At 38.1% G+C, this 26,548-nt stretch overlaps 1 protein-coding gene across 5 annotated transcripts in view; it reads left to right on the top strand.

The window, feature by feature from the left end:
• LOC131072911 (uncharacterized) overlaps positions 1-26,314 on the top strand; it is a 34,792-nt gene extending 8,478 nt beyond the window's left edge. For all 5 annotated transcript variants that reach the window (XM_058009207.2, XM_058009204.2, XM_058009208.2 and 2 more), the window contains one exon: positions 25,676-26,314. In XM_058009207.2, the coding sequence (XP_057865190.2) occupies positions 25,676-25,824 (149 nt within the window). In that variant the 3' untranslated portion in view covers positions 25,825-26,314. The remainder of the gene's footprint in view (positions 1-25,675) is intronic.
• Positions 26,315-26,548: the final 234 nt, after the last annotated feature.

The raw sequence follows: 26,548 nt of genomic DNA, 5'->3' as shown, positions 1-26,548 counted from the left end.
CTCACCAGAAAGACTTGAGATAAAGCATTATAAACAACTGACTCACTCAGATCTAACAACAGGTTGCATGACATGGGCCTGTACCAGCAGCCCTCCAGAAGCCCTAAGAAATAGGAATAAGCTTTTCCCACGATACATATGATAGATATGTACACTTGATCCTTAATCATCAAGGAAATGAAGAATGATACTAGTAAAAAGGTTCCCGGAGGGTAAATCTTCCACGAGGAGACTGATGTTGAGGGTCCTGCCTCCAATTGACTGCCTAAAATGCAGGAAATGCCCCTAAAATATAGAAAATGGTCTATAACTCATAAAATAAAAATACCAAAGACAAATGAATGAAACCGATCCTCACCAATATATTATCCTCTAGCAATCATCCCTCGCCCATTGAGAAGTATAGAAACGGGCTTGTGGATCCCATGTGTTGATTCAATGAAAAGGTGACATTACATCTGATACGGAAGACTGCACTTTTAATATGAAAATGTGTTTTTATTATTCATGCAATCATGGAATTGATGAATCGAGTCTATATATCAATTGATCTGTGCCTACTGTAAATTCTTCGAAATATAACTAATGCTTATGATTATGCAGGCACATTTAAGCTATAATTGATGTATGCACTTCCTTTAATGTGGAAATGAAGCATGCAGAATGCTAGCAGTGCATGAGAAAGCACAGCTGCATAAAATAAATGACGTTTGTGTAGAAATATGAGCATGTTTTACTGTTATGTTTGGTTTAGTAGACAATTCAACCATTAAATATGTATGCTAGGTTCATATCCTACAGAATCCAAATGTTTTCTGTAGTTTCAGTCTAGGAGGATATACACAATATTTGTCCTAGTTTCCTCTGACGTAAATAAACATGTTTTGGAAGACATACACATTTCTTGACACATGATATGGATAAAAAAGCAGCTGATGATTGGAGTTATACTAGTCATAGATGAACTACTCGCCAAGGCCTGAAAAAAAAACTCGGTGAAAAACTCGACAACTTAAAAACACGCTTAAATTTAATTAAAAATGCATTTTTTTTTCAAAATTTAATGAGAAGATGCATCCAATGAGTCAATAAATGAGAACACAAAAGAAACAAGCTGATTCTAGATATATTTAAATGCAAAGTGTCTACAAAATCGTATCCTCATGAGGAATGTTGATGGCTGGAAGCCTGGAAGCAAAATAGTAAATAGTTTTTGTAAAACCAAAAGTAAATACATCATTACAATTACAACTTCCTCTTCCCAGCTCTAGCAAAAACTAGGTGAGAGGTAGAACTAGAGGGTCTAGTCCTAGACGTCTGCAGTGGGTGCGACTGTGCCTCCTCCCTCGATATGGCTGGCTCATCCTCCATCCTGGATTAAGCTATGTCTCCACCTGCTTTTGGCACTGGCAATGACTCCTCATCTTCATCCTCTTCCTCCTCAATGACATCCAACGTGAAACCAAATCCACCCCCCTCCTCCATAGCCTGCCTCTCCAAATCAGTGATGTCATCCTCGAAAAACAATGGAGGTTGCTCCTGTGATGTTCAATCACTGTAAGGATCTATATCATCCAAGTCAATTGGACCACTTTCTACTTCCTCTACCTTCCTTACGTGCAATCGAAGATTATATTGCACGAAGACAAGGTCATTGAGGCGTTTTTGCGCTAAGTTGCTCCTCTTCTTCCTGTGGATTGCTTCAAACAAGCTCCAATTGTGCTCACAATTGGATGAACTACAAGGCTGACATAAGATTTTGAGGGCAACTTTTTTGAGATGTGGGGTATTTCCACCCCAACTTTGCACCAAGCATCTACAAATTAAAATTAGGTTGAGAGTAGCACCCCTTGCCGGGGTCTGAGGGTGAGAGAGAGAGAGGTAGAGAGATAGGTCTAGATCTTGGGGGAGAGAGGAGAGAGTGAGATGGAGTGTGGTAGAGAGGGGGATAGAGGAAGAGTGATAGGGAGATAGATAGGTCTAAAATTCGGGGCAGATAAAGTGAGTGAGATAGAGAGAGCGAGAGAATGTTGATAGGAGCATACTGATTATTGAAATTTGACTAAGTTTGAAAAATTAAAAGATCTTCTAAAACCTAGAATTTGCATTATAACTACTCCTAGAGATTTGAAACCACTCTCAAACATCCTGCCAATATATACATGAAATATAACTTAAAGTATAAGCTTTTTTCTTTCTTATACTTAAATGTTATATTTCATGTATATATTCTAATGTAGAGAATGACACTGACCTGAAAAAACAAAAATAGATAATTTTTTGACGTGTTTGGGCCTCTTTTTTTAGTGTACTGTAGATTTTTATAGAAACTCGCCAAGGTTTTTGCAAAAACTCGGGCAAGTTTCTCGGCAAGTAAAAGTTAGAAAAACTCGTAGAGCAGAATAACTCGACAAGTTTTCAAAACTCGCCTAGTACTCTGCAAGTTTGCCAACTATGATACTAGTATCCATAACTGATGAAACAAGTAGTTAATGGGATTGGCATATATTGATTCTAAGTGCCTAATGTTTGCCTTATCCATCACTGATCGTGGGAGAAATTTTCTTAAGTATAACCATGTATCTAAGTGGCTCTGAGAAATATGCCACTGAATGACATTTTAACTATAGGTCATTCGTATATAGGATTTTTGTTGATGTGTTTTTTATGCACTATGCAACACAGATTAAAATACCAAAGGTACTCTATCTTCTCTTGATCAAAATCTCCTCGAATGTTAAATTATGTGATCAACCGAGATGACTCCAAGGTTCCGAATGTTAAGTCTGTTGGCGTGGCTAAAATCGTGTTGCTACAACTCTCTTCAATTAACGCAAAATAGAATGCTAAGTATCCTATCCTCTCTTGAGATAAGGAAATCCCTAATGCTGTTTTAGTTGATCAATGGGGAGACCTCAAGGTTTCGATTGTCAGGTCTTGATTGCAGGATAGCTCAACAATTGATGTGTTTTGTTGGAAACACAAAGGGGACTTACGGTTAGACAAAATTGGTTTTGTTCGCACAGGTTCCTTAAGATCCTACAGTTTTGATTTCATCCAATTTTGCTTTAATACGATGTTGTTCGGACTTCAACTCTGGCAAAGGGGAAAAAGGAAGGGAAAAGAGGGAGAAAATGCTTAATTAATCTACCTAAAAATAACACCTTCAAGCTGATAGACAAAAATCTTGCAATAATCAAGTTTTATTTCGCCAGCAATTTGCACAACTACATAAAATTGATGCAATCTCCAAAGGGGAAATGAATTTTCAAGTTTTTAAACATAAACACTGAATTTGAGAGATTCATACATTCCATGTTCAAAAACTGAACTAAGCATATTAATAAGTTCAGACTAACCATGAAGAGGAACTGGCAATCAGCCAATCCTTAATGGTATGAACGAAGATTTCTATCAGACATCAACTTGCACATATTATTTTGTAAAGCAAAATGCATACATAAATTTAAAGAGTGAAGAAATAGAACATGCACTCACATGAAACAGTAACAACTTCAATTTCCATTAAATCTGAATATATTTCTGCAGAGCTTTTGCAACAATCCACAATTTCTTACTAAAAATAAAAGAGAAACCAACTCCCTTATATAGCAGGGTTTCAAAACAGATGAATGGCCAAGATTAAACTTAAAGTCTTAAACAAGTGGCCCAGATTCATCCCTTAAAACAAGGCTGGCCATACCCATAAATGGAAAACAAAATATCACCACCAGCCATGAAGTAAGTAATAACTACCAACTACCAAACATAAAGCTGCTCCAAAAAGTGCACTTGCACAAAGCTAAAAAATTTACAATGACTTTGGTAGTTGGAAAGAAACTTTATTGTTGAAAAAGTGCATTTAGAATTTGAAAGAAATAGATATTCTCAAGAAAGCACTTTTTCCTTCCCCGAGGTAGACTCTTTCTCCAAAAATTCAACTTCGTCGTGCAAGTACTCTCTCCATATGTCCCAATCTGCTGCACGTTCTACCCGAACGTAATCCTGAAATCTCATGCACAGTTGGAACATTACCATGTTGGGGGGCATAGGAGGATGGCGTATTTTGTATTGTGTACCCTCTAGGTAGCAATCCACATGTTTCAACCCATCACTCTAGATCGACCGAAGAGTTTCAAAACCCAACATGTCCGCACGTAGCTCACTGGCAAATTCCAGGTCTTCTATGGAGTTCGTGACTTTATCAATTCTCAGTCTATCCTCCCACCTTGGCTGTACCTCATTATCTATCATACTACTCTTCCAGCCAGGGACCATTGATCTAGAGGATCCTTTCACCAAGATCCTTCATGTTTGACAAAATTTCCTTGCACTCATCCTGCTCTTTATTTATGGTATCTTTCATATCATTTTTCATGCTCGCAGTCCAGTACCACTCTTTGAAAGTGCTGATGTCGTAGGGATCTAGGATAGTATGCAACATGAGAATTTGAGTGTGGGTCTAGAAAAGAGCCCTCATGAGGGGGAGAACCACACCAACCACCTCATGGACCTTGAAACATTCCCTCTTTACTTCAAACATCTTGACGCGAATGGTCTCTCGGTTGTGGGCCATTTTCCGCACATCGTTGATGATTTGCTCTCCCTTTTCCCTAATGTCCTGAATCCATTCCCTGACGGCTTTGGCCATGTCACGCACTCCTTCAAATTCAGTTGTAGTCTTTTGTGCTAGTGCCAATGGGGGAATATGGGATTCAGCGACATGTTGCAGTGGTTTCAATAGGTGATCTATGTACCCCTCAACTTGCTCAGCACGAGCCCGATACATATCTCTTTCAGTGATCATTTCGTCGAGCTGTCTGAGCATATTTTGCACGGAATCTTTGAATTCTTCCCTCTCCTGCTCTTTGGTTGCTCGCCCTATTGGGATGGTTGTGACGTTGTAATCAGCCAATGCAATTTGATTTGCTGGTTTGTGTGCAGGTGGGGTAGCAATATGAATTGTGCGATTCCTTTGGTCATCTTGGGTAATCTTGAAGTAAGTCTTCGGCCTTTTCTTGCATTTGGATTTTATTTCTCCTATTCGAGAGAAGATATCCTCCAGGTTAATTGGTGGTTTGACATCTGGTTTCCGCTGTGCACAAACAATTAACCAGTCCTAAGGGATGGTCTATCCAGATGTAATTGCTAGATTCTCACTCTATTCTTTGGAGGCCTCAGCTGACTCACTGCTTATCCGTAACTGACCAGATATAGGGGGAATGGGAGCAGTATCCAAACCTTTACTCACGGTTGAGCTCTCTCCCACTTCACTGAGCAATTGCTGGGCATCCTCTAGTAATGGCTGCTCTTTAGCCCTGGTGGGTTCTTGAGTTCCATCTTCTTTCTGTTCTCCCTCAACCGTGTTGTCATCTTTGTTGTTGCTTTCCTGCTGCAACTCATGCTTGCTCTCTTGCGTGAGCTTTTGTTTACCAGTCCCTTGATCAGGTGCAATCTCTCCCTCCTCGACCTAATTTCCAGGTCCATCCAAACCAATGATCCTCACCTCTGCCTCTTTCTCATTTTGTATTTGAGGATTATTTGCCTCTGATGCAACAGGATCATTTTGTGAAGGTGGAGTGGGTATGTAATCAAGTTCAACCACATCATCCTCTGAACTGGGGTCCTTGGATGAGGAAGTAACCTCCGGCCTCCTGATTGGGATCTTTTCTCTTCTTGTTCTTTTTGATGTTCGAGTCCCCCTATTGGCCCTTGCTTTCTTTCTCTTTTTTTCAGGTTTCTCAACCTCTTCCTTTGGCACGCTTGAGGTTCCTTCATCCTCTGAAGACTAGGAATTGAGACTACCCATCAAATTGTATGTGAATTGGGTTCCTTCATGGGTCAGCCTCTCAATTTTTTGGGATAACCAGTTATCTGTGTACCTTCTTGGACCTTCCATGACTGCTTCAAAATCTGTGATTGGGTCCTGTTGATGTGTGTTTTATGCACATAACATTTCAAAATAAAATGCCAAGGTAATTTACCCTCCCTTGAACAAAATCATCTCAGATGCTAAGGATAAGATCAACTAAAATGATTCCAATGTTTCTACATGTCAGGTCTTAACGAGTGGGTTACTTAATGGTCGGTGTGAATTGCTGTGCTCACTTGGGGACTTACGCAAATGTTAGGATTATCTTCTTCGATCATGAAATATGCGGAATAGGTGTGCTGACAACTTAGGATTTAACAATGAAGCTCTGGACTTAATTCTTACAAAAAAAAAAAACGGGCAAAAGGAATAGGGTTTAGGAAATCTATTCTAAGTTTAGGAATGTAGGAAATGATGAACAAATTTAGTGGAATCAAACTAGGCAAGGTCTCACAAACAGGTATTGACACAGGCTTAGTGCAATCGTCTAAGGTATACTTAAGGATTTTCAAACTATTACCATCACACATTGACACCATTCAAGTTGATGCTTGTCAAAGGTTGCATAATAATTGAAGTTAAGCTTACTCAAATCTCCAGTTGACCACACAAGGCGCACTTACTAGCGGCAAGAGGCTAGTGGTATGGATTAAGGATTCCACACAAATATATTCAACAAATCTTTCACTCAATCTAACATACATGAAAATAAATTCTAATCTAACTTGGAGGAATTGAGAACCATGAATGCACATACAACATTTGAAGAGCAAAATCACCAACAATTGAACAATGATTATGATTCAAATAGCTGCAGCATATACCAACAATTCTACAAAAACTCTTACAAATGAGAGACAAGGAGGTATATATAGAGTCTCTTACAAAATGGATGGCCAAGATTGATACAAGATCAACGGCCAAGATTATGCCAACAAAACCCTAGAATTGTCCTAATTAGGGTTTACATAAAAAATGGCGCCACCAACATATGGCCCAATAAAAGATACCTAGTCATCAAATAGAGAATCTTCTAGAAGATTCTTTCCTGCATCTCTCTCTCTCTCTCTCCTAGTATACTCCAAGAATCTGGCCAATACAGAATCTAACTCCTCCATGGAAATGCTAGGCAAGGTATCTTGTTGCAAATCAATCACGTCCAGTGAATCTGAGCAAGCGTCCAAAGTGTTCTCCCAATCTGGCATGAGCTTCTGCAAACTAGGAACATGAATCAACAAAGAGACCAAGTCATCTATTTGACTCTTATTCAAAGAGTCTAATTGGCAAAAATACATAAATTTCATCGTCTCTTAATTCGGCTAAGTGTAAACCACTAACATCACTAACATCAACACCCAATAACTCCTCAATTGAGGCAAGGATCTTCATCTGAATGTCCTGAATCAATCCCTCCATCTCCATACAACTCAACTAGGCGTTCTCATAAGTTGATTTCTTCACGGCCAATGAACAATACTAGCCATGGAAATCGTATCTGTCTCCACTGTGCACAATGTTCTCGCTAACCAAGGTGGAATTAGGAATCTTCTTCAAAGCCTTGAGATGTGGAATAGTCTTCTCCTGAATAGGCCGGAATTCTTCCCAAACTCCCTCTAAATACTGGATTCTAAACACGAGCCCTATTGTCCTATCATATGCTTAGACAAATTGAGTAAGGAAATCATCCACCTGTTTTCTTGCACTCTCAATCCACTTTTCCACCTTCGAGAGTGTATCTCTCGCTGCCTCATAGTGTGAATGCAGTCCATGATGAACTGCAATAGGGGAAATAAGGGTGGGATTCTCACGCCTTATCCCCGCAATATACTCTCTAAGTCTGATATTCTCTTCTCTGTACTTTTCTTTCTCTTCAATTTCTCTGTCTAACCTTGCGCTGATTGCCTTAAGGTTATCACCAACCTCTTGAAACTCTTGCTCTCTTGATGTACGACCAAGGGCAATTGAAGTAATATGGAAATCAATAGGAGTAGCAATGTCCACTGTCACACCTGCAATAGGAACAACCTGCGCAATCCGCATTCTTGTCTGATCTCTAGCTATGTGCGACAAAATCTCAGCTCTCTTGGGTTCCTTCTCCTTAGCACTCTTAGCTAGGCAATGATCAATGTTATCAACAGGTTGTACCTCTAGCATTTTCTTACTTCTCTCCATACCTCTCATCAACCAATCAGGAATAGCGGCTATCTCCATGTCATCATCGAGACACATCTCTCGATCAAGCCCTCTCAATGCTAAGATAGCATCATCATCATCATCAGGATTATTCCTTGTCAAATCGTATACCTCATTTCCCAAACTAACTTCCAAAAGGACAGTAGGGGATCTCGACCGATCATCATTCTCATTCGGGGGTGCAGATGTCGTTGTGGCATGTAAATCCTCGATATTCTCTAGTAGTATCATTGTGTTGGAACATTGTTGGGTTTCCTTAGTCTGCTCTGTTTTTTCAATTACCTTAGTTGATGAGACACTGAGAGGTGGTGAAGGAATGATAGGTGGGGGAATGATAGTCTTTTGTTTCTTCTTCTTTACCTCCTCAATCTTCTTCTCTTTGGCCTTGACTCCTCCTGGCGTGTTTTTTGTAATGCCCCACCAGGAAACCCCAAAGGGATTACACTAAAACACAAGAATAGAGTGCAAATATATATATTTTTTAAAGATAAAACAACATAATGATACGATGAGTTAACAGATTACACAACGGAAGACTTAACTAACACCTAAAGTGTTTCCCAACTTGATTGCTTGGTTCAACACTAAACTCAACTCACTCTATTAATCCAATTAAGTTGATTAACTTAATGACATGATTTTATTTAAACAAAGATTAAATTTATTCGATAAGTTAAAAATATAGATAACATGATTCAGTTCATCCATTGCAATTTAACCATACATCACATCCAATCTTAAATTAAAACATATGTCATGCATCTACTTTCTATACATACTTTAATTGCATTAAAAGCTAACGAATACTTTGCACTTCACTAAACCTACAATCTTCATGATCCATAAAATTGCATTAAATAACTTCATGCATGCATTTAAGATTAATATCATCTAATCTAAATTATACATTTTAACCATAATGCCATCCATACATGCAAAATTAAAAGGAACCAGATGAACACAAACACCACATAACACCAAATTGATATCGGAGTTCACCCCTAATGGGCTACATTTCTGGGTTTGCTCAACTGCAAGACCCCTCTAATAAAATAATAGGGTGAAGAATACATAAGGTTCACATCAATTACATCCTGCCATCAAGGCGTACAGCAACAAATATAATACATTTGACCACATCAGTCCAATAGATACATGAATGATCCATCTGAAACATGATAAGATATAAATACAAAAGAACAACTGGAGCACCCATGAAACTAAGTCCTCGCAACGCATTATAAGCAACCCATGGTCTAACATGAATAGCAGGTACTCACAAGGGCACAAACGACCAGATATGACTCCACAATAGTACTCTTAGTAAAGACAATACAAACTGTACACTATATCACATAGGGACGAGTGTCATCACATAGCTTGGTATGGTTACCCTGACAGGTCTCCATAGGTCCCGACTCCATCTACTGGGTTACCATGGTAACCTTTCCCGAACCTCCGGCCCATCCAAGTCTCATGTGGACCCAACACATCCTCTCGTGAAGACAAGGTTGTTGGTTTGCCATTTTAGGCCTTCTCACAACATTCCGAGTCTATACTAGCACTCATCCCATGCGTGAGGCACAATTATCTTATTTAGTGTTTTTATCTACTAAACTTTCTAATAAACTATTAAGTTATCACTTATTTAGACACACTTTTGATGGGTTATCCTGCTACCACATTGGGCGCGACCCCCACTCTCAAGCATGACACTAAACCGCAATCAAACGAAACTCTTACAACCAAGGTATACACAAGGACTAGTTTACGGAGTTCAATATGGTAGGAATACCCACTTGGCCAAACAAGTCCTCACATGAGGTGCACTGACTGACGATTCTCTGACTAGAGACATGACCAGCTATGGTCAACCACATAACAACATCCAACACTTGCAGTCAAGGACATGACCAGATGCAAAACAATCACATGAAAACAGTCAATACTCGAGATCAAGGACATAACTAGATACAAAATAACCATATGACAATATCCAACAATCACAATCAAGGACTTGCCATTTCTTAATCAAATGCGAATACAAAAAACTAAACACGCATTGGCATAAATATGAAATGACAATCTTTTTCCATATTGTTTAAAAATACAAATCATTCAAGTTTTCTAATTGATCTAAATTTCCAAATACAGTTTTAGACAAAATCACCATTACATAATAATTTCAATACCAAAATTGCAATCATATGATCGTGCCTATATTCGAATACATAAAAACAAAACATTGATAAATGTATTTTCTCATCTAATATCCATATTTCATTAAGAGAAAATGTCATCAATTTTCTAACTATATCTATCCATCTTCAAATTTCTCAAATAACATATTATTTAATTTCAGAAATTTCCAACGAATATATTGTTTTAATTTTCAAGAATTAACAAATAATATCATATTTCTTTTTCCAATTTTTTAAAAATACTATATTATTTCATTTCCTAAAATTTTCCAAATAATAATATATTATTTCACTTCTCTAAAATTTACTAAATAACATATATATTAATTTCACTTTCTAGGATTCATCAAAAACATATGTAATTTCACTTGTAACGAGCTATATAAAAAAAATATACAAATTTAATATCAATATATTTTAAATTTAAATTAAATTATATATTAAAATAACTTTTTATAACCACGTTGTCTTGGACAGCGAACCAATCTATATAGTGGTCCCAAATTATACCACCAAAGAAAATAATGGTTATGGCGGTGGTTGTTACCATTGGTAGCGCTGCTACCAAATGGTAGCAAACGCTACACTTTGGCAGTGCTGCTACCAAATGGTAGCAGTCGCAACCCTTTGTAGGTAGCAGTCACTACCAAATGGTAGCACTGCTACCATAGCTGCTACCAAGCGGTAGCGCTGTTACCGTATGGTAGTAGGAGCTACCATCCCACGTGGTGGGTATACCCTGCCACGTGGGGGGTTAAAATATATATATTTTTTATTATTTAAAAAAATAGAAAACTCCCAAATTACTTCACAGTCTCAGATTGAGACAAAAAAAGAAATAAATTTCCAAAATAACAAGGATTTTCATATATTAATTTTTTTTGAATAACCAGTCTTAGAAAGCTAAAACTAAGAAAATTTCTTCAACAAAATTCCATATTTGGGCAAATGAAATCAATTTACACACATTCGTCCAACCAGTTTTGCCAAACACAAGCTAATTCCACAATTTATGAACTAAAATAAGATATTCAAATTGAAATTTCTTAAGAGAACCTACTAAGAACAGCCACACCCATTTTTCAGTATAAAAAAATCAATTTGAACAAACAAGAATTTGATTTGGAGGTTGGGAATGAAAGCAAGGAGGATCCAAATTCAAGATTTAACTACAACTCTTCCTTATTCCACAAATTTATGAGATTTTCAAACAAGCACACCCAGATTTCTTCCAAATCAAATCAATCTCTTTTAAACAAAAAAACCAATGAGATAAACAAGAATCCAACCTCTATCAGCAATCCTGGAAGAGCCCAACCTGTAGCTCAAGAATTTCTTCTCTCCCAAATGCCCAAAATTTCCATTCCAAAAACAAGTCTCCCCAAATATTTTTCATAACCTAGGTTAAAAGGGAAGTTTTTTGACCAAAAGCCCATTTTTTTGGTTGATTTTATTTTTAACCAAATAAAATTATTTCCCAACAATTGAATATGCAAAAATTGCTTTTCTTCCAAAATTGATTTTCTCAATGAAATAAAAACTAACATTTATATTTCAAAATGCTAATGAGGGTAAGATATTTCCATTTTCCAATTTCTAATTAACCTTTCTTTCAAAATATATATACTTAATTAATTCATCATTTAAAAATAACCATTTAACCAAACTTGCCACAAACATGAATTTAGCAATCTGATTATTGATTAATCACACAAAAGGGGTCCTATTTAATTTAGTCCCTTTAATTTACGAATGCGTAAAAACACAATTAATCTAATTAAATACTTAGAATTTAATAATCAATTTTTACCAAACGCACAACACGTAACTCAAGAAGCCAAACCAATACACGAGCTGCATATCCAATCAAAAGGGGAAATTGACGGACGATGGACGACGCTCACTTGAGCACGACTAGGGTACAATGTAGGGTCTTATGACTACCTAATCCAATTCCTTTGGACAAATAAGGTACACTCCAACCTGCGAAGCCAGGTGGAGATGAACCTCGTACCTATGCGGTACTGTATCTGCAATCTCCTGCAATAATGAACCACACATGCATACATATATATTGAATGAAAGTGTTAGCTTGAAATTAATAACACGAATCAATGGAACAACTAATCTTACATAAGAATCAATGCGAAATCAACATTTTATGGTACACACATTAAGCATAATATCTGACTATAACATCACAACATGGTAAATCAACCATCCAAGAAGGCCACTTAAAAAGTCAACCAAGGTCAAACTGGTTTAAAAAATTTGATTAGGTCAGGGGTACTACATTTTTCCTTCTCTTGGGAGCTTGACTCTCTTCGTTTGCATGAATCCTGACATCAGTGATAGTCCTCTGATCATCTTCAGAAGCGGATTGTTCCGGTTTCATCTTTTCATAATTGAAGGAAACACCCATATCAACTAACTTATTCATATGAGTATCTACCCATGCTCGAGAGAAATTCAAGACCTCTCTCATCAATACATTCAGATCAATCTCTTCTGATTCTGACCAATTAGGCAATAAGATTGCCTTATTCATTTCATTCTCATACTGTGGATGTGTATGATCCCTGTCATCTAATACTTGATCAGTAATGAGGAAAAGTCCACACTTCCTCATGAAATCCATTGACATTCTAGACCCACATTCGTCTCTTCACTACTTGCTCGTCCATCAGGTTGGCCCAATAATCTTCTATGTCTACTTTGTGGATGAACTTCTCTCCTTTGATCCTTCCAACTTTCTTATCTGGATCAAATCTTTCTCTTTTCTTGAAGGTTGCAAATCGATAGAATGCAAGCTCCTCACTCGCAGTGCTGACAGCTAAGGCAGACTGACAAACCTCCGATGTCTTCCCAACTGAAATAGGGAATGTCACGCTTGTCCTATGCTTCTCTCTTTGAATGGAATCAAACTCTAGAAGCTGTCTCACCACTTCCAACAAGATCATTCTGTCGGACGGAACCTAAGAAGCTTGTAGGGTTCGGATTGAAACCCATGAATCCTAAGGAATGTGAAAGTGGGAAACTGAATAGACCACAATCCATATTTCTCTATTAGCTTTGTTGCCTCCTTGGACAATCTTCTGTGGATTTGGCCTTGCAGCATCCGCGTGATGTACATGGTGAATACATCATTCACTCTCTTATAATCTTCAACTCTATACATGTTCAGGCGGGGATAGCACTCATGACTCCTGAATTGTCCTTGCCTATTCCTGACTTCACCTTTGCATATCAATCCTTTGTATGAAACGAATTGTGCAAGCAGGTATACCAAGTAGGAAGTCATGGCGAATGACTTGGACCGCTCTACATTCCTCAGCTAAAAAAGTCCAAATTGTCACTTATGATTCTAGACCAAAATATCAATGTCCCTCTAAGACAATCCTGGATGAAATAGAACATCCATCCATCGAATATTGCACCCTATGGCATCCCCATCACTCTATTGAGCAGGAATACTAAGTCACTATATTCCTCTTTGAAGTGGGTGCACATGAGTGTCTTGGGAGCCTTGGAATGATGAAGCCTAGGCTCAATCATCCACTCTTTGTTTATCATACTCTTACACGCATCCATTTTCTTCGTGTACCGCTCTTTATATTCATCCTTAGTTGCATCCTTCATATCTGCTCCGCGTGGAATTCCAAACACCTCAGCAATCGCATCCTCAGCAAGGTAGGCAATAACAATGCACTTAGGAATTTTGATCATTCGTGAGCGATGATCATAACATCGTGCACACTCTAGGATAATCTCACTGCATTGTATGGACTGTGGAAATTTAATGGTATAAAAAATACCACTCTTCATAATGTTTATATATGCTGGGGAAGGAATCTGATTTCCAACTCCGAACATCCGCTGTCGCATCATGTTCAGGCTTAGGAAATGCATGTTTGTATCCGTAATCTCCTTCCATTTGGATGACATCCTGGGTTTTAGATAGAATCCAGTCTCTAGTACCTTCTGCTGTTCTCTTCTCTCTTTAAATCCGGACTTCGACATCGCACCTGTACGAAGCTTGAAGTTAGAACTTAGGAAAATAAATAATATTCTTAATAGATTTCCTAACTTCCTAAATATTTTAAGCTAATTAGAGCATGAAGTCAAGAAAATAGTCCACACTCTTGGTAGATCTTAACAATTAGATTTGAAATGTGACAACGTTAGGGTATGAAACCCTAATGAAATTCATTAACACCTCCTTATACTTAGAAATTGTGTAACTAAAGTGCAAAGGGGTATATGGGATCAACCATGACTAAGGAAAGGTGTGAAAGACTGTGTTTTCACACAAAGTATGTTTGAGGACACCTTCCGCAGTCAACAATGAAGGTCAACAAAATCTGAAGACAACCTGAAAATTATACTTTAAAACATGTTGCAATCACCTAGATATGCACAAAGTCGATGAAAATCAACCTTCCAAGGCAAACATAAGAAAATCTGAGCATGTATGTAGGACTGGAAATGAAAACTTAGTCTGAAGACAAATCTGAAAATGAAGTTTCAGACTTACCAGCACCCTTAGGAATGATAAAATACTTAGAAATGAACTCCGGAATGAAGCAAGAATGCTTCCCAAGTGAAATCGCAAGGTAGGTAGGTGGCTGGAAAAAATTGTTTTATGAGGACAGCCCCTTACAGTGGAGTTTTAGACTTGCAACAATGGAAGATAACTCTGAAAATTGATTGAGAATGCCTCCAATCAGCCTTTCGGATAAAATCGTCTCAGGCACAGATTAGCTGGGAACAAGACATAAGTCTGAAAATTGATTTCCAGCTAGCTATAGAGGTCAAACCAGCTGCAACAATGGAGGATAAACCCAGGTCTGCAACACATCAGCAAGTAGGGAGTGATGGAGGAGACCAAATATGCATGGAATCCACCCAAACAATGGCACAAAACACTTGCTAAGTCAAAATCATATTTTCCAGCTATGGCGTCAACTTTGGAAAATCTGAAAAATGTCTTCAATCTAACTCCAATCTGCATACAATCTGCACTAAGGTTTGGGAACAGCAAGCAATGATGGAGGTGTCAAGGCAAAATCATCAAAGTTCTTCAATCACCAAAAATCGCCATCCTCACAAAAATTGCCAAACTCATAAGTCTGAAAAAAATCGTGGCATAAAGTCATTAATGGCAGCCACCCAAAGTTGCCAAGCTGGAAAAAATGGAGGAGAAAAAAGTCTTCAATCCAACACTTCACCAAAACACTTTGTCAAAATTCACCAATAAGAGAGAAAAATTGCCTCGCATGGAGAAACCTGGCAAATTTAACAATAAAATAATGCTGGAGACTCAACTCTTATACTTGCTTTTGTCCCTCATTTTTACCACACAAGCAATGTGGGATAAAAAACTTACTCTTCTACTTGCTTGACAAAACTAACTTGCTTCTAGAAGGGTAAAAACATTAAATTCTTATTGCAAATTATTTAATTTTAAATAATCGTCAATCATCATTTAAAAACAATTAAAATAGGGCTCATTTATTAAAATATTTCAATTCAAGTCAAAAATTGAGCCATAAGGGAAAATCGATTTAAGTAGGGATTAAAAAATTCCATTAAAATCATTTAAAATGTCAAAATTTTCCCCACAAGGGAAAATGGATTTCAGTATGGACAAAAATCCTCATCAAAATTCACATAAAATGGGCCAGGGGAAAATCGACTTGGGTATGGATAAAGAAACCAGACTCAAAATTCACTTCATTCACAAAAATACTCGCTGGTGGAAATTCGACCTCAGTTTGGATGAAAATCTGAACTCAAAATTATGAAATGCACTCTTAGTGGAAAATGGCTGAGTCTGGATAAAAATCCTCAAAAACTTGTCACAAATTCTTGGTGGAAAATCGACCTCAGGTGGAATGAATGCAAACATCATTTACAACCTTGTCCATACCTCCCTGGTGGAAAAACATGGGTAGTCAATCCTGACACTTAGTCAAAATTTAAAGGCTTCTAGGGGAAAAACGACCTCAGTATGGATTATCAGTGGTGGAAACATGAGGCAAGTATGGATTTCCCCTCCCCCATGTCTAGTCTGGATTTTCAGGGGAAAACTATCGGGTTAAAGTGCGAAATCAACTTGAATAATTCTCTAGGAGTGAGTAAACAACTCCAAAAGGTCTGAAAACACCTTAGCACTTAAAATCATTGACAAGGACATTTAAAAAACATGTTTACGCTCCAAAAAGGATCTACACTTCAGACAAAACTAGGATCATCTAGAAATCTCAATTTTTGCACCCTTGATGCTATAACCTCAAAACCCTAAACGACACTAGGCATGACCAAAACTCCGAGACTTGGGCACGAGAAACACAAAATTGCCCACTAAGCAGCCAAAGCCCTAACCTAACAACGCAGAAAGCTGGAAAAGAGGGGGTCCCTGTTACCAATGGGGAGATGTGTGAAAATGTCACAACAGGTCCCGAGTCCAATCAATGGTTGGCGGGAGGTCTTTGACTTTTTCAAATTCCCGGAATTGTAAGCAATTTCCATAGTCCGTCACTTGATCTGTGACCTGGTGGTACTCATAAAGCCACATTTGCTGAACACTCAACCTGGAATATTCCCGCCGATGGACCTCAAAGTCATTTGAACAATTGCTCCAATAGTCCTTTATCGATGCCTTAGCCCTGTAATGCTTGCCGTAGGCCTTCTTTCCCAATCCCTCATGGTCAAAGCATTTCCCTAGGAAATGCTCCTATAAGCAATAGGACGCCAATTCAGCAAATGATTCTTCAACTTGCACCAAATTTTTGAAGTGTGCATCAAGATTACCCAAAATCATGGGGAAGGTGAACCCCGATTGCTTTTTGTCTTTGAGTAAGCTATATGCTGGGTGTGCCTGCCTTGCTACCTCCACGAGGATTAATCTGTCTAATGGATAGCACGGAAACCGGTATGGTGTTCCCTCAAAGCCTGCTATTCTGATGTAGGTGAATCTGGGGAACTGGATGAACAATGCATCGTATTTCCGGATCAGGGTGGTAGCTTGTTTTGACAGCCTTATGTGCAATCCTCGCATTAATCTAATCACGTGCATTGTAAAAACATCATTCACACACTCATACTAACCAATCGCATATGCAATGTTATTCTTTTCTCTTTGGGCAATGTCATAGTAATGCAATTGAGGGTAGTAGTCGTATACTTTCACCTAATTCAGCGCGTTCCCAATCTCACCTTTCTTGATTAATCCTGGCAATGAGTGATGCCGAGCAAACATGTAGACCAAGTAAGAAGTCATGGCAAAGTACTTTTTTTCTTCAAGCTCAACCAGCTGTGTATGAATATTGTTGTTGATGATCTGAGCCCAGTCGAACTTAGACTTCCCAGCGAAGACTTGCTTAGTGAAGTAGAACATCCATTCCTCAAGAGATTGGATTGAGGAAGTCCCATGACCCGGCTGAGTAAGGTAACTTTATCACCATACTCATTGTGAAAATCGCTTTTGGGGGTCTTTTTACTGATTCTAGTGCTTGGTGATCTTCTCTCACTTAACCATTCTTCGTTTATCAATGTTTTGCACTTAGCAGGATTCATATCATAAACAACCCGAGCCTCATCGATAGTTGTGGCAATGGGATCATCAGGAAACAGAATATCAAATGCTTCCCCAAAGGTTTCAGGCGTTAAGTCAGCTAGTACCATCCCCATCAATACCACTAATCTGGTTTCCGGCTGATAATGTTAAGCAGCCTCAACCACGAATTCATAATTCTACACGGCTGGAGGGAAACCAGCTGCTTGAGCAATGCCACTCTCCATCATTCGTTTGGGCTTGCCATAGGCGTTAGGAGAGTACACCCTGTTCCTGAAATCCTGAATATCAATATGCCCTAGGTCTGTATCCCCTATGCTGTCCCACACACTCTGGACCTTTGACTCCTTGACGACTCCTTGGTGCTGGTACTTCATTTTTTCGAACTTGCGAGGAACGTTAGCTTTGGAAGTCTTTGATGTTCCGGTTGCATCAGGTGCTTTTGAGGACTCTATCGCTGATTTAGGCAATTATTCTGCACAATTGGACACGAATTACGAGATAGGATTAAGGTAAAAAACGAGTTAGCAAGACCAGAAGACGACGTTAGTGCAAAAAAAATTTGATGATCAGTGAGATAATTGATATTCGAGAATATTGCTAAAACGCATTATTTAAACAATTTGGAGTTCAGACGAAGATTAAATGCAATTTGGATCAAGCGGTTTAGATTTGAGCGAATTTTCAAAATATCGCCGCTCCTTGCTTTGTTGGTGTGGGGATTGTAAATGTTTCTGGCTTGCGTGATTCAGCATTTTGAGTTTTCAATTTTGATTGAGCGCTTGAATGTTTCGAAAAGATGACTATGTTTTTTAATTGTGGACTGAATTTTTGAGTTTGCCTAAGTCTGAAGATTTTCGGATGGAAGGCTGGATTTGACAAATTGTTAATGTTTCATAGGGATAAACCCTCAAGATTTTACACAATGCAGCAACATAATAACCTTAGTTTAAGAAAAATGACCATCTTGCACGAACAAAACCAATTTGGGGAAACTATTGGCATACCTGGCAATATTGAAAAGCTTATCTTGGGTGCTCTTGGAAGGCAAAACTCGGCTTTGATCCTTTGATTTTCAAAGTTTTCCTCTTTGTATGAATTATGCGTTAACAACTTCGGGCTTTTGAAGAAAATATGCGATTTTGGTGTGATTTTGACATTTTACCAAGTCCTCATCTTGCGATTTTATGCAGACTTCGGTGCTTTGGATGGTGTTCTTGGCTTTTAAACCTGTTTTGCGAGATTCCAAAGCTTAAAGCTTTTCCATCTAGAACACTATTCGTGCGATTTCCTTGCTATACCCATTTACTCCCTTTAAATTCAGGTTAAGAGGCGATTTGATTGATTTTAACGCTTCAATCGAGCCCCTTGTTTTGCAACTTCATGAGAATTGCGGTCTTTTGGAGCCTTATTCGCGCGATTTCCTTCTTTTGAAGATTTCGGCCTTTGGCTTGTTTTCGTGACTTCCTTTTTGAATGAGTTTCGCGATTTTCTCTTGCTTCATAATTCTCGGCCTAGAAGCATTTTGCGCTTACTTTTCTCATTTTATTTTCGGGCCAAATGGGTAGACTTCGCGTGATTCCAGACTTAAGCCTCTTCTTGTCTTCGGTTATTGAGGATAGTTCATTTTCGGTGTAACACAATATCGCACGAATTTGGAAAACTGAAGTTTTCGTGTAAACAAGTGAATGGATTTCACAATTTCACACTTTATTAATTTCAACCTAAAATGCTTACCTTTTAGCGATTGTTTGGGTTGCTTAGCCATCTTGTAAGTTTTCGAGTATTTCACCCCTTTTGCGAGATTTAATGAATTTCAGCGTTTCTCCTCTTTCTGCGTGAATTTGATCTTTTTCATTCAATTTCGGGTTACAAGAAGACTTTGCGAGTTTTAAACATGTTTTGGCTTACATCACGATTTTTGCAAATTTGTTATTTTCAGCTTAGATCCTTGTATTGCACGAATTTGATCTTTTTCTATTATTTCACCTTTTTTGGCTTGCAAGCCGATTTTGTGAGTTTTTGTGCCTTTTCGGCCTTTTAGACCAATTTGCGAGATTTTGTTGCTTTTTCGGCCTTTTGCAAACTTCTCTTTTTCGGGTTATGAGCTCTATTCATGCGATTTGAAGTTCATTTTCAGGTAAAAGAGTGACATTGCAAATTTTAAGTCTTTTCTTCACATTTCGCCCCTTAATGCCGATTTTCAAACCTTTGCTTGCATTCCGGCCTGTTAGGTTGATTTGGACTTCTAAACATTTTTGAATTCTTGCATATTTGTCGGATTTGTGAACTTGTTCTAATTTTGGTATAAGGGGCGATTTTAAAGTTTTGAGCTCGCATTTTAGTTGTAGAGGCCGATTTTGACGATCTTTCCTCTCATTTTGGCCATGAAGGTCGATTTGTCTTTTCGATTGGCCTGCTCACTTATCTTGACCGGCTTTAAACCTTAAACTTGTCCGTGAGCGGCGTCGACTTAACAATGTTTCGAGACTTCACCTCAGGCTCTTTCTTACTTAGGTAACCAATTTTCTTATTAGTTCAAAACTCTCTTGTCAGCTTGCCGATCCGATTTAACTGCAATATCTTGCTTCTCATTTTCAAGATGCAAATGCTCTAGGATCTAGGACTTAGGCTAGCTCACTCTTGAGAAGGATCATATCCTTTTTCTGAATTTTTCAATTGTTGCATCTTTTTTGCGAATTACCAGACCTCCTACTCAGGACTTGATCGAGGACGAGACGAGAAAACGGAAAAGGGGGACCTTGTCGACGACAGGGAGTGTGTACAAGGCACAACAAAGTCTTGGTGTGCTCTTGGATAGACTCAACATGTATGATGTGATATTGTTGGAATCACAAGGGGGACTTAATGTTGAACATGAATGTTGCTGGAACATGAAAACTTAACTTAGAAAACAAATAGCAAAAGGAATTAAAAGTCGAGAAAGCTAATCTAATCCTAAGAATGTAGGAACTAATTGTTGATTAGGTGTGACCAAACCAAGCTTTGTTTCGTCATCAAGTAACAACTACACAAAACTGGTGCAATCTCCTAAGGATAAATGAATGATTTTCGTATCACCAATGCACATGAACCGCATGAACAATGAACATGAAGTAATAGAAGTTAAGCTTTCACACAAGTTCAGTTGACTACACATTGCAATTTGTAATCAACAAATTACTAGTAGTATGAATATTAGGTACACCATTCATCAACAATGATATCTTCCATTCATCTAACCAACTTTAAAGCAAATGAGAAGTAGAGACCATGCAACATGTTGAATTAATATAGAGAATTCACCATAACTTCAATGAAAACAAAATGTCTCTTGCAACAAGATTTTGGCAACAATCTTTGCCTTCTCCTATTCTAACTTCTACTTTAACTTCTAATTTGTAATTGTTGTCTATTCTTCCACTATTCACCGTTGCAAATGAGAGGATTGAGCCTTATATGGAGAGCTCATTACAATTCAAAGGCTCAGAAGAATTTGAGATCAAGGGCCGAGATTTTACAAAAAAAACCCTAATTAGGGTTTGCAACAATAAACTCCATTCTGACCAATGAGAAAGTTACATTTAGATTGGACACATGTCCTACATTGAATGTGAACCAATGAAATATGAGGCTAGGTATCTCGAAGTTTGTGTTTCCATAGGATGAGTCAAGTTCATTGAACTTGGACATCTTGACTTGGAACCCTCTAATTGGTAGAATGATGATTGGGATGCCACCTCAACTCGCTTGTAGACTTGATACCTCATCACATGCATATGCAGTTTGAGCAACATCTCTTGATAGTCAACATCTCCAAGCTTGGTGTGATGTATGATATGATCATATTCCTAACTTGCAACATCCTCGTGGATCAAGCCTTCTAACTTTGATTAACTCTTTTTACTTGATCCCATTTGCATTTCCATCCTCTTGTTTGTATTTGGGAATAACATTTCATCCTTAGTCCTCCATTGATCCCGAAACCTCTCATCTTGAAGCTTTTGTCTTGAATTACTTGCTTATCAGACTGGCAATGTTTCTTGGATTACCTTAGGGAATCCAAGATTGTAAACATCCTCCACTCATCTCCATTATGTATGCTTGATCATTCTCTTTGGAATCTTCATTCAAGCCCCTTTGAGAATTCCTTGTCTTGGTGAAATCTTCTGGAACTTTGTTCTTTGTCTTGGACATGTTTAATTTCTTGATTTCATGATATCTCTTTTTCGCATGATGTTGATGAATCATCTATCCTACCTCTTATATGACTTGAACCTCGACTGCAAATGGTGAAGCTTCCTTTTGATGTAGCATTGATCTATCATCCTCTTTGCTTGACATGATCTCCCTTCATGGAAGACCTTGCACTTGAATGTCTTGAATTCCTAACGTTATGATGTAATAAAGTGCATTTCCTTGTGTAATCTTGTGGAGTCTTCCCTTTAAGTCTCCTTCTCTTACTCTTTCAAGGTATTGCTTTGCAATTTGCATGATCATCCTCTCACATCTGCAAAACAAAAACATATATGGTATTAATCATATCTGACATGTAACTGATTTTCTATCTTGCTATCTCAGGTCTGAATAAGGTCTGAGTTTTACTGTTCTCCTAGGTCTGAGATCCTTAAGCGCGATTCCTAAGTTTGTGAGGCCTGATTATTGGGTGCATTTTAACCCTTTTCTTGCACAACCTAGGGCGCATTTTGCCCTCTCATTTGCACAAGCTAGGTGCAAATCTCATGCATGTTTGTACACTTCTTGCTAGGTTGGATTTTATGCCTTTATATGTACAAATGGGGGGTGCATTTTGCATGTTCATTTCCACCACTCAAGGGAGGGTGCATCTTTGGTACTTGATTGCATAAGATGGGCGCAAATCCTACCTTCATTTGCACAAAATGCAAGGCGCAAATCATATGTCTAATTGCGCAAGCCTTGGGGGTGGGCACACTTTCTACCTTTGTTTGCACAACCTAGGATGCATTTTGCCCTTTCATTTGCACAAGATGGGCACGGATCTTGTACAAGCTTCTTGCTAGGGTGGAATTTTCACATTTTTGGCATGTGTTTATAGAAGATTTATGATCTTCTAATCCTTCGACTTGGGCACATTTCCACCATGCATTTGCACAAGGATCTTGCTAGGGCGGACTTTTGATGTCCATTTGCACAACTTTTGTTTGCTAGGGTGGCTTTTCAAGGTCCATTTGCACAACTTTTGTGGTGAGCAAGCCTTGATGCAGGGCGTAAAATGATGATGCATTTGTACAAATTGCTCATGGGAGGGCACAAAAATGATGTTGAATTGCACAAGTTAGACTTACTTTTCACCTTTGCCTAGACAAATCATCTATTAAGATGATCATTTTGATGTTTCTTTCCTTCAAATCATCCCTTGCCTAGTTGCATTTCAAGGGTTCTTTTGCACAAATACCGCTTGATGAGCAAGCCGGTGCCAAGACCATGTCTTGTGCAAAATTTTAACTCGGTAAAATTTTCCCTTCAAGGCTTCATGAGTTCATCGCATTCATTCTTTGCCATTTGGATGTATTTCATCATCAGGGAGATTCTTAACAACTGTGTCTCAATCTTGATCTATGCCACTCTAAAACCCTAGGACATAGTCACGTTTACAATTGAGATTCTGGTGACTCGATCACTTAATACAACTTAATCATGCAAATCTCATCTAACTCCAACTCCAACACTAAAGCAAATCAACCCTAGCGACCAAGTACTTTGGGGAATATCTTGCAACTTGACAACATTTGACAATATTGGCATCTTTGACAACAATCCCGCAATTTTGACATCCTTAGCAACTTCAACACTAACTCGTCATATCCTAACCAACTAGATTAACCTCCCCTCACCGAAAGGCTAAAGACCAAGACACTTAGCAGAACGACTACCCTAAAAAGCAAAATGTGGGGGTCCCCATTTGCAATGGGGTGATGTGTGAAATTCAATGTGTAATGCCATTTTATCTGCTTTCACGCTGTCTGACTGCTATGGATGCTTTCATCATATGTAGCCCTTTAGTCCTTACTGCTGCCTGATGACTTTGAGAGTTCTTTTTCGTTTATTTGTATTATCACATAGAGGGATGCTATTCAGTTTACATGCACTTTTGAGACACTTTTGCTCATTTAGTTTCTTATTTGATCGTGCTCATTTTTATCTTTTATCTTTCAACCACACTTTCTCGACAGTTTTTACAATTTTTAATGGCCACCTTATTTGAGGATATTAGGTGCAACCTCTCAGATAATTGCAATCATAAGCTAGTTAGGGAATCCTCCAACCGAGACAGTAAAAAAGAGTTCGAGAATTCATAGTGTTCCACTGAGTTTGTGGATGTGGAGACGGGGGGATGGGGGTACTTGGGGCCTAAGTTTGGGAACAGTGCTGACATAATACAGCGGGGGAGCAGTGCTGACATAATACATATAGTACTTGAAAAACTAGTTATAAAAATATGTACAACTGTATAAGGAACAAGTAAATACATTGCAATGATTGCATTGAACTTTGAACAAAAAGTTATAAGTAGAAAGATTGTGTGGAATATTTTAAAGGGATTTAACCCTAAAGACAGTAAAGCTCTATTTACCCCTATCATTTCAGCTCAAGGTATAGAAATAATAGCATAAATGCATTTCAATTTTGTCATCATGAAAAACATCTTTATATGTGTAATGACCACTCTAGATGATCATTTATTTTTTAACAAGCATAAAAACCATGTATGCTAAAACAATGCTATCTCTGCTATTAAGTACTGATAATGATTACAAGTTGATACAAATGTTGGTACAGGGCAGCACATTGAAAACAATGAAAAGACACTTTCTAGATTGCCCAAATTGCATGAAACAAGCACCCAATAGAAAACAATAAAGGAAAATACCTTGAAAAGACAGCTGAAATGATCACTGTAGGTAGGGAACACACATTTTGATTTAAAGTACTGTATACGACAACACAGGTCTGATACAACTGGAAAATATGTTGCAGATCTGAAACATCACCATTGTAGGTCCAAACAACCCCTTAAAGCCTCCTAAAACTCACTCTGTGCTACCATGTTCACCCCCAAACAATGCCAAACAGCCTGAGATAGAATCAATGATACCAATCAGTCTTAAATTTACAAGTCAGTTTGCAAGTCCCCTCCAAGGTCAAGGAAGTCTGGGAATCTCAGGGATGTCACAGAGTCCCCTCTGGCGTTTCTGACACAAGAAACTTTTGAGTAATGCCCTCTGGTGAGGAAACGTCTTGGAGATGGTGGAGGAAACTTGGTGGTGGTGGAGGGATGGTGGAGGGACGTTCCCTAGGCATCCCCGCATCTCGGGGATGCCCCTGTCTCAAAACTGCTTGCATTTTCAGGGGGGACATGTCCCCGTGGAACACACAATTCCTTAAACTAAGACAATCAAAAAGAGTTGGATAATTTATCCCTGAACTAAATAGTCATAAAAACAACTGTTTGAACATGTAAACACACTTTTGATAGGTCTTACAAACTGCTTCGGCCTAAAGACATTGAAAGTCATCTCCCTTTATCTCATATGCATTCATTTCAATAGTCAATCCGACATCTGGTGGGTTCATAACCAATTATACAATTATTTTCTTTTGAAATTTTCTGCATTTTAAATCTAAATGGTTATTATGTGGAGAATCTTCACTTTTATGAGATGTTATTGTTGATTCATCTTGTCATTTGTGATACATATTTACCTATTTGGTGAATTTTTGAAAAATATTAATATGATGCATCTATTATTTAGAGACAATTATATGATTAAACTTGATTTTGTTAAGCAGCTGCTCTGGAAGTGCTACTGGCTGTGGGATTTTCTGAGGATAAAATATCTAATGAGCTTGGAGCAATGGAAGCTTGGTTGGTTTTGAAAAGGAACGATCCTGGATTGTTGTGGCTTGCGAGGTCCTCTTTGGAGATCTGCAGTGCATGATATGATATAACTGGCACTTCATATTAGAAGTCTCAGTTCTAAAAATGATTAGCATCTGTAGTTTTCAGAAAGAATGATTCTTAGCCGTTGTGGCTTTACCTGTTCCTCTTTGGAGGTCTGGACTGAATGATAGAATATTATTATCTCTGTAATGTAAGTCTCAGTTGTCAGGAAAAACTGTGTAAGTAGAGATTTAGATGACCATCTTTACATTTTCCAGACACAACTTAAGATTTACAGAAATACATACTCTCAGATGAACAGATACCATGAGACAACCAGGGATCTAGATTAGCATCTGTAGTTTTCAGGAAGAATGATTCTTAGCTGTTGTGGCTTTACCTGTTCCTCTTTGGAGGTCTGGACTGAATGATAGAATATTATTATCTCTGTAATATAAGTCTCAGTTATCAGGAAAAACTGTGTAAGTAGAGATTTAGATGACCATCTTTACATTTTCCAGACACATAATTTAAGATTTATAGAAATACATACCCTCAGATGAATAGATACCATCAGATTATTCTGTCTACTACATCAGTCGGAACTTCTTGTAAGTAGCAGTCTGAAGTTGAACACAGGGTGTTGAAAATGTATTAGGATGAAAGTATCGATATGTGAAATCTTTTGGAACTGCAACCACTTCGTTTGTTTATATACAGCTTGGATTTGAATGTGAGCATCAACAGAACCTTTAGTATCTTGTGAGCAAAATCTGGTAGGC

The sequence above is a fragment of the Cryptomeria japonica genome, chromosome 11, assembly GCF_030272615.1.
Source record: "Cryptomeria japonica chromosome 11, Sugi_1.0, whole genome shotgun sequence".
Taxonomy (NCBI): domain Eukaryota; kingdom Viridiplantae; phylum Streptophyta; class Pinopsida; order Cupressales; family Cupressaceae; genus Cryptomeria; species Cryptomeria japonica.
This window is presented reverse-complemented; position numbering and strand designations above follow the sequence as displayed.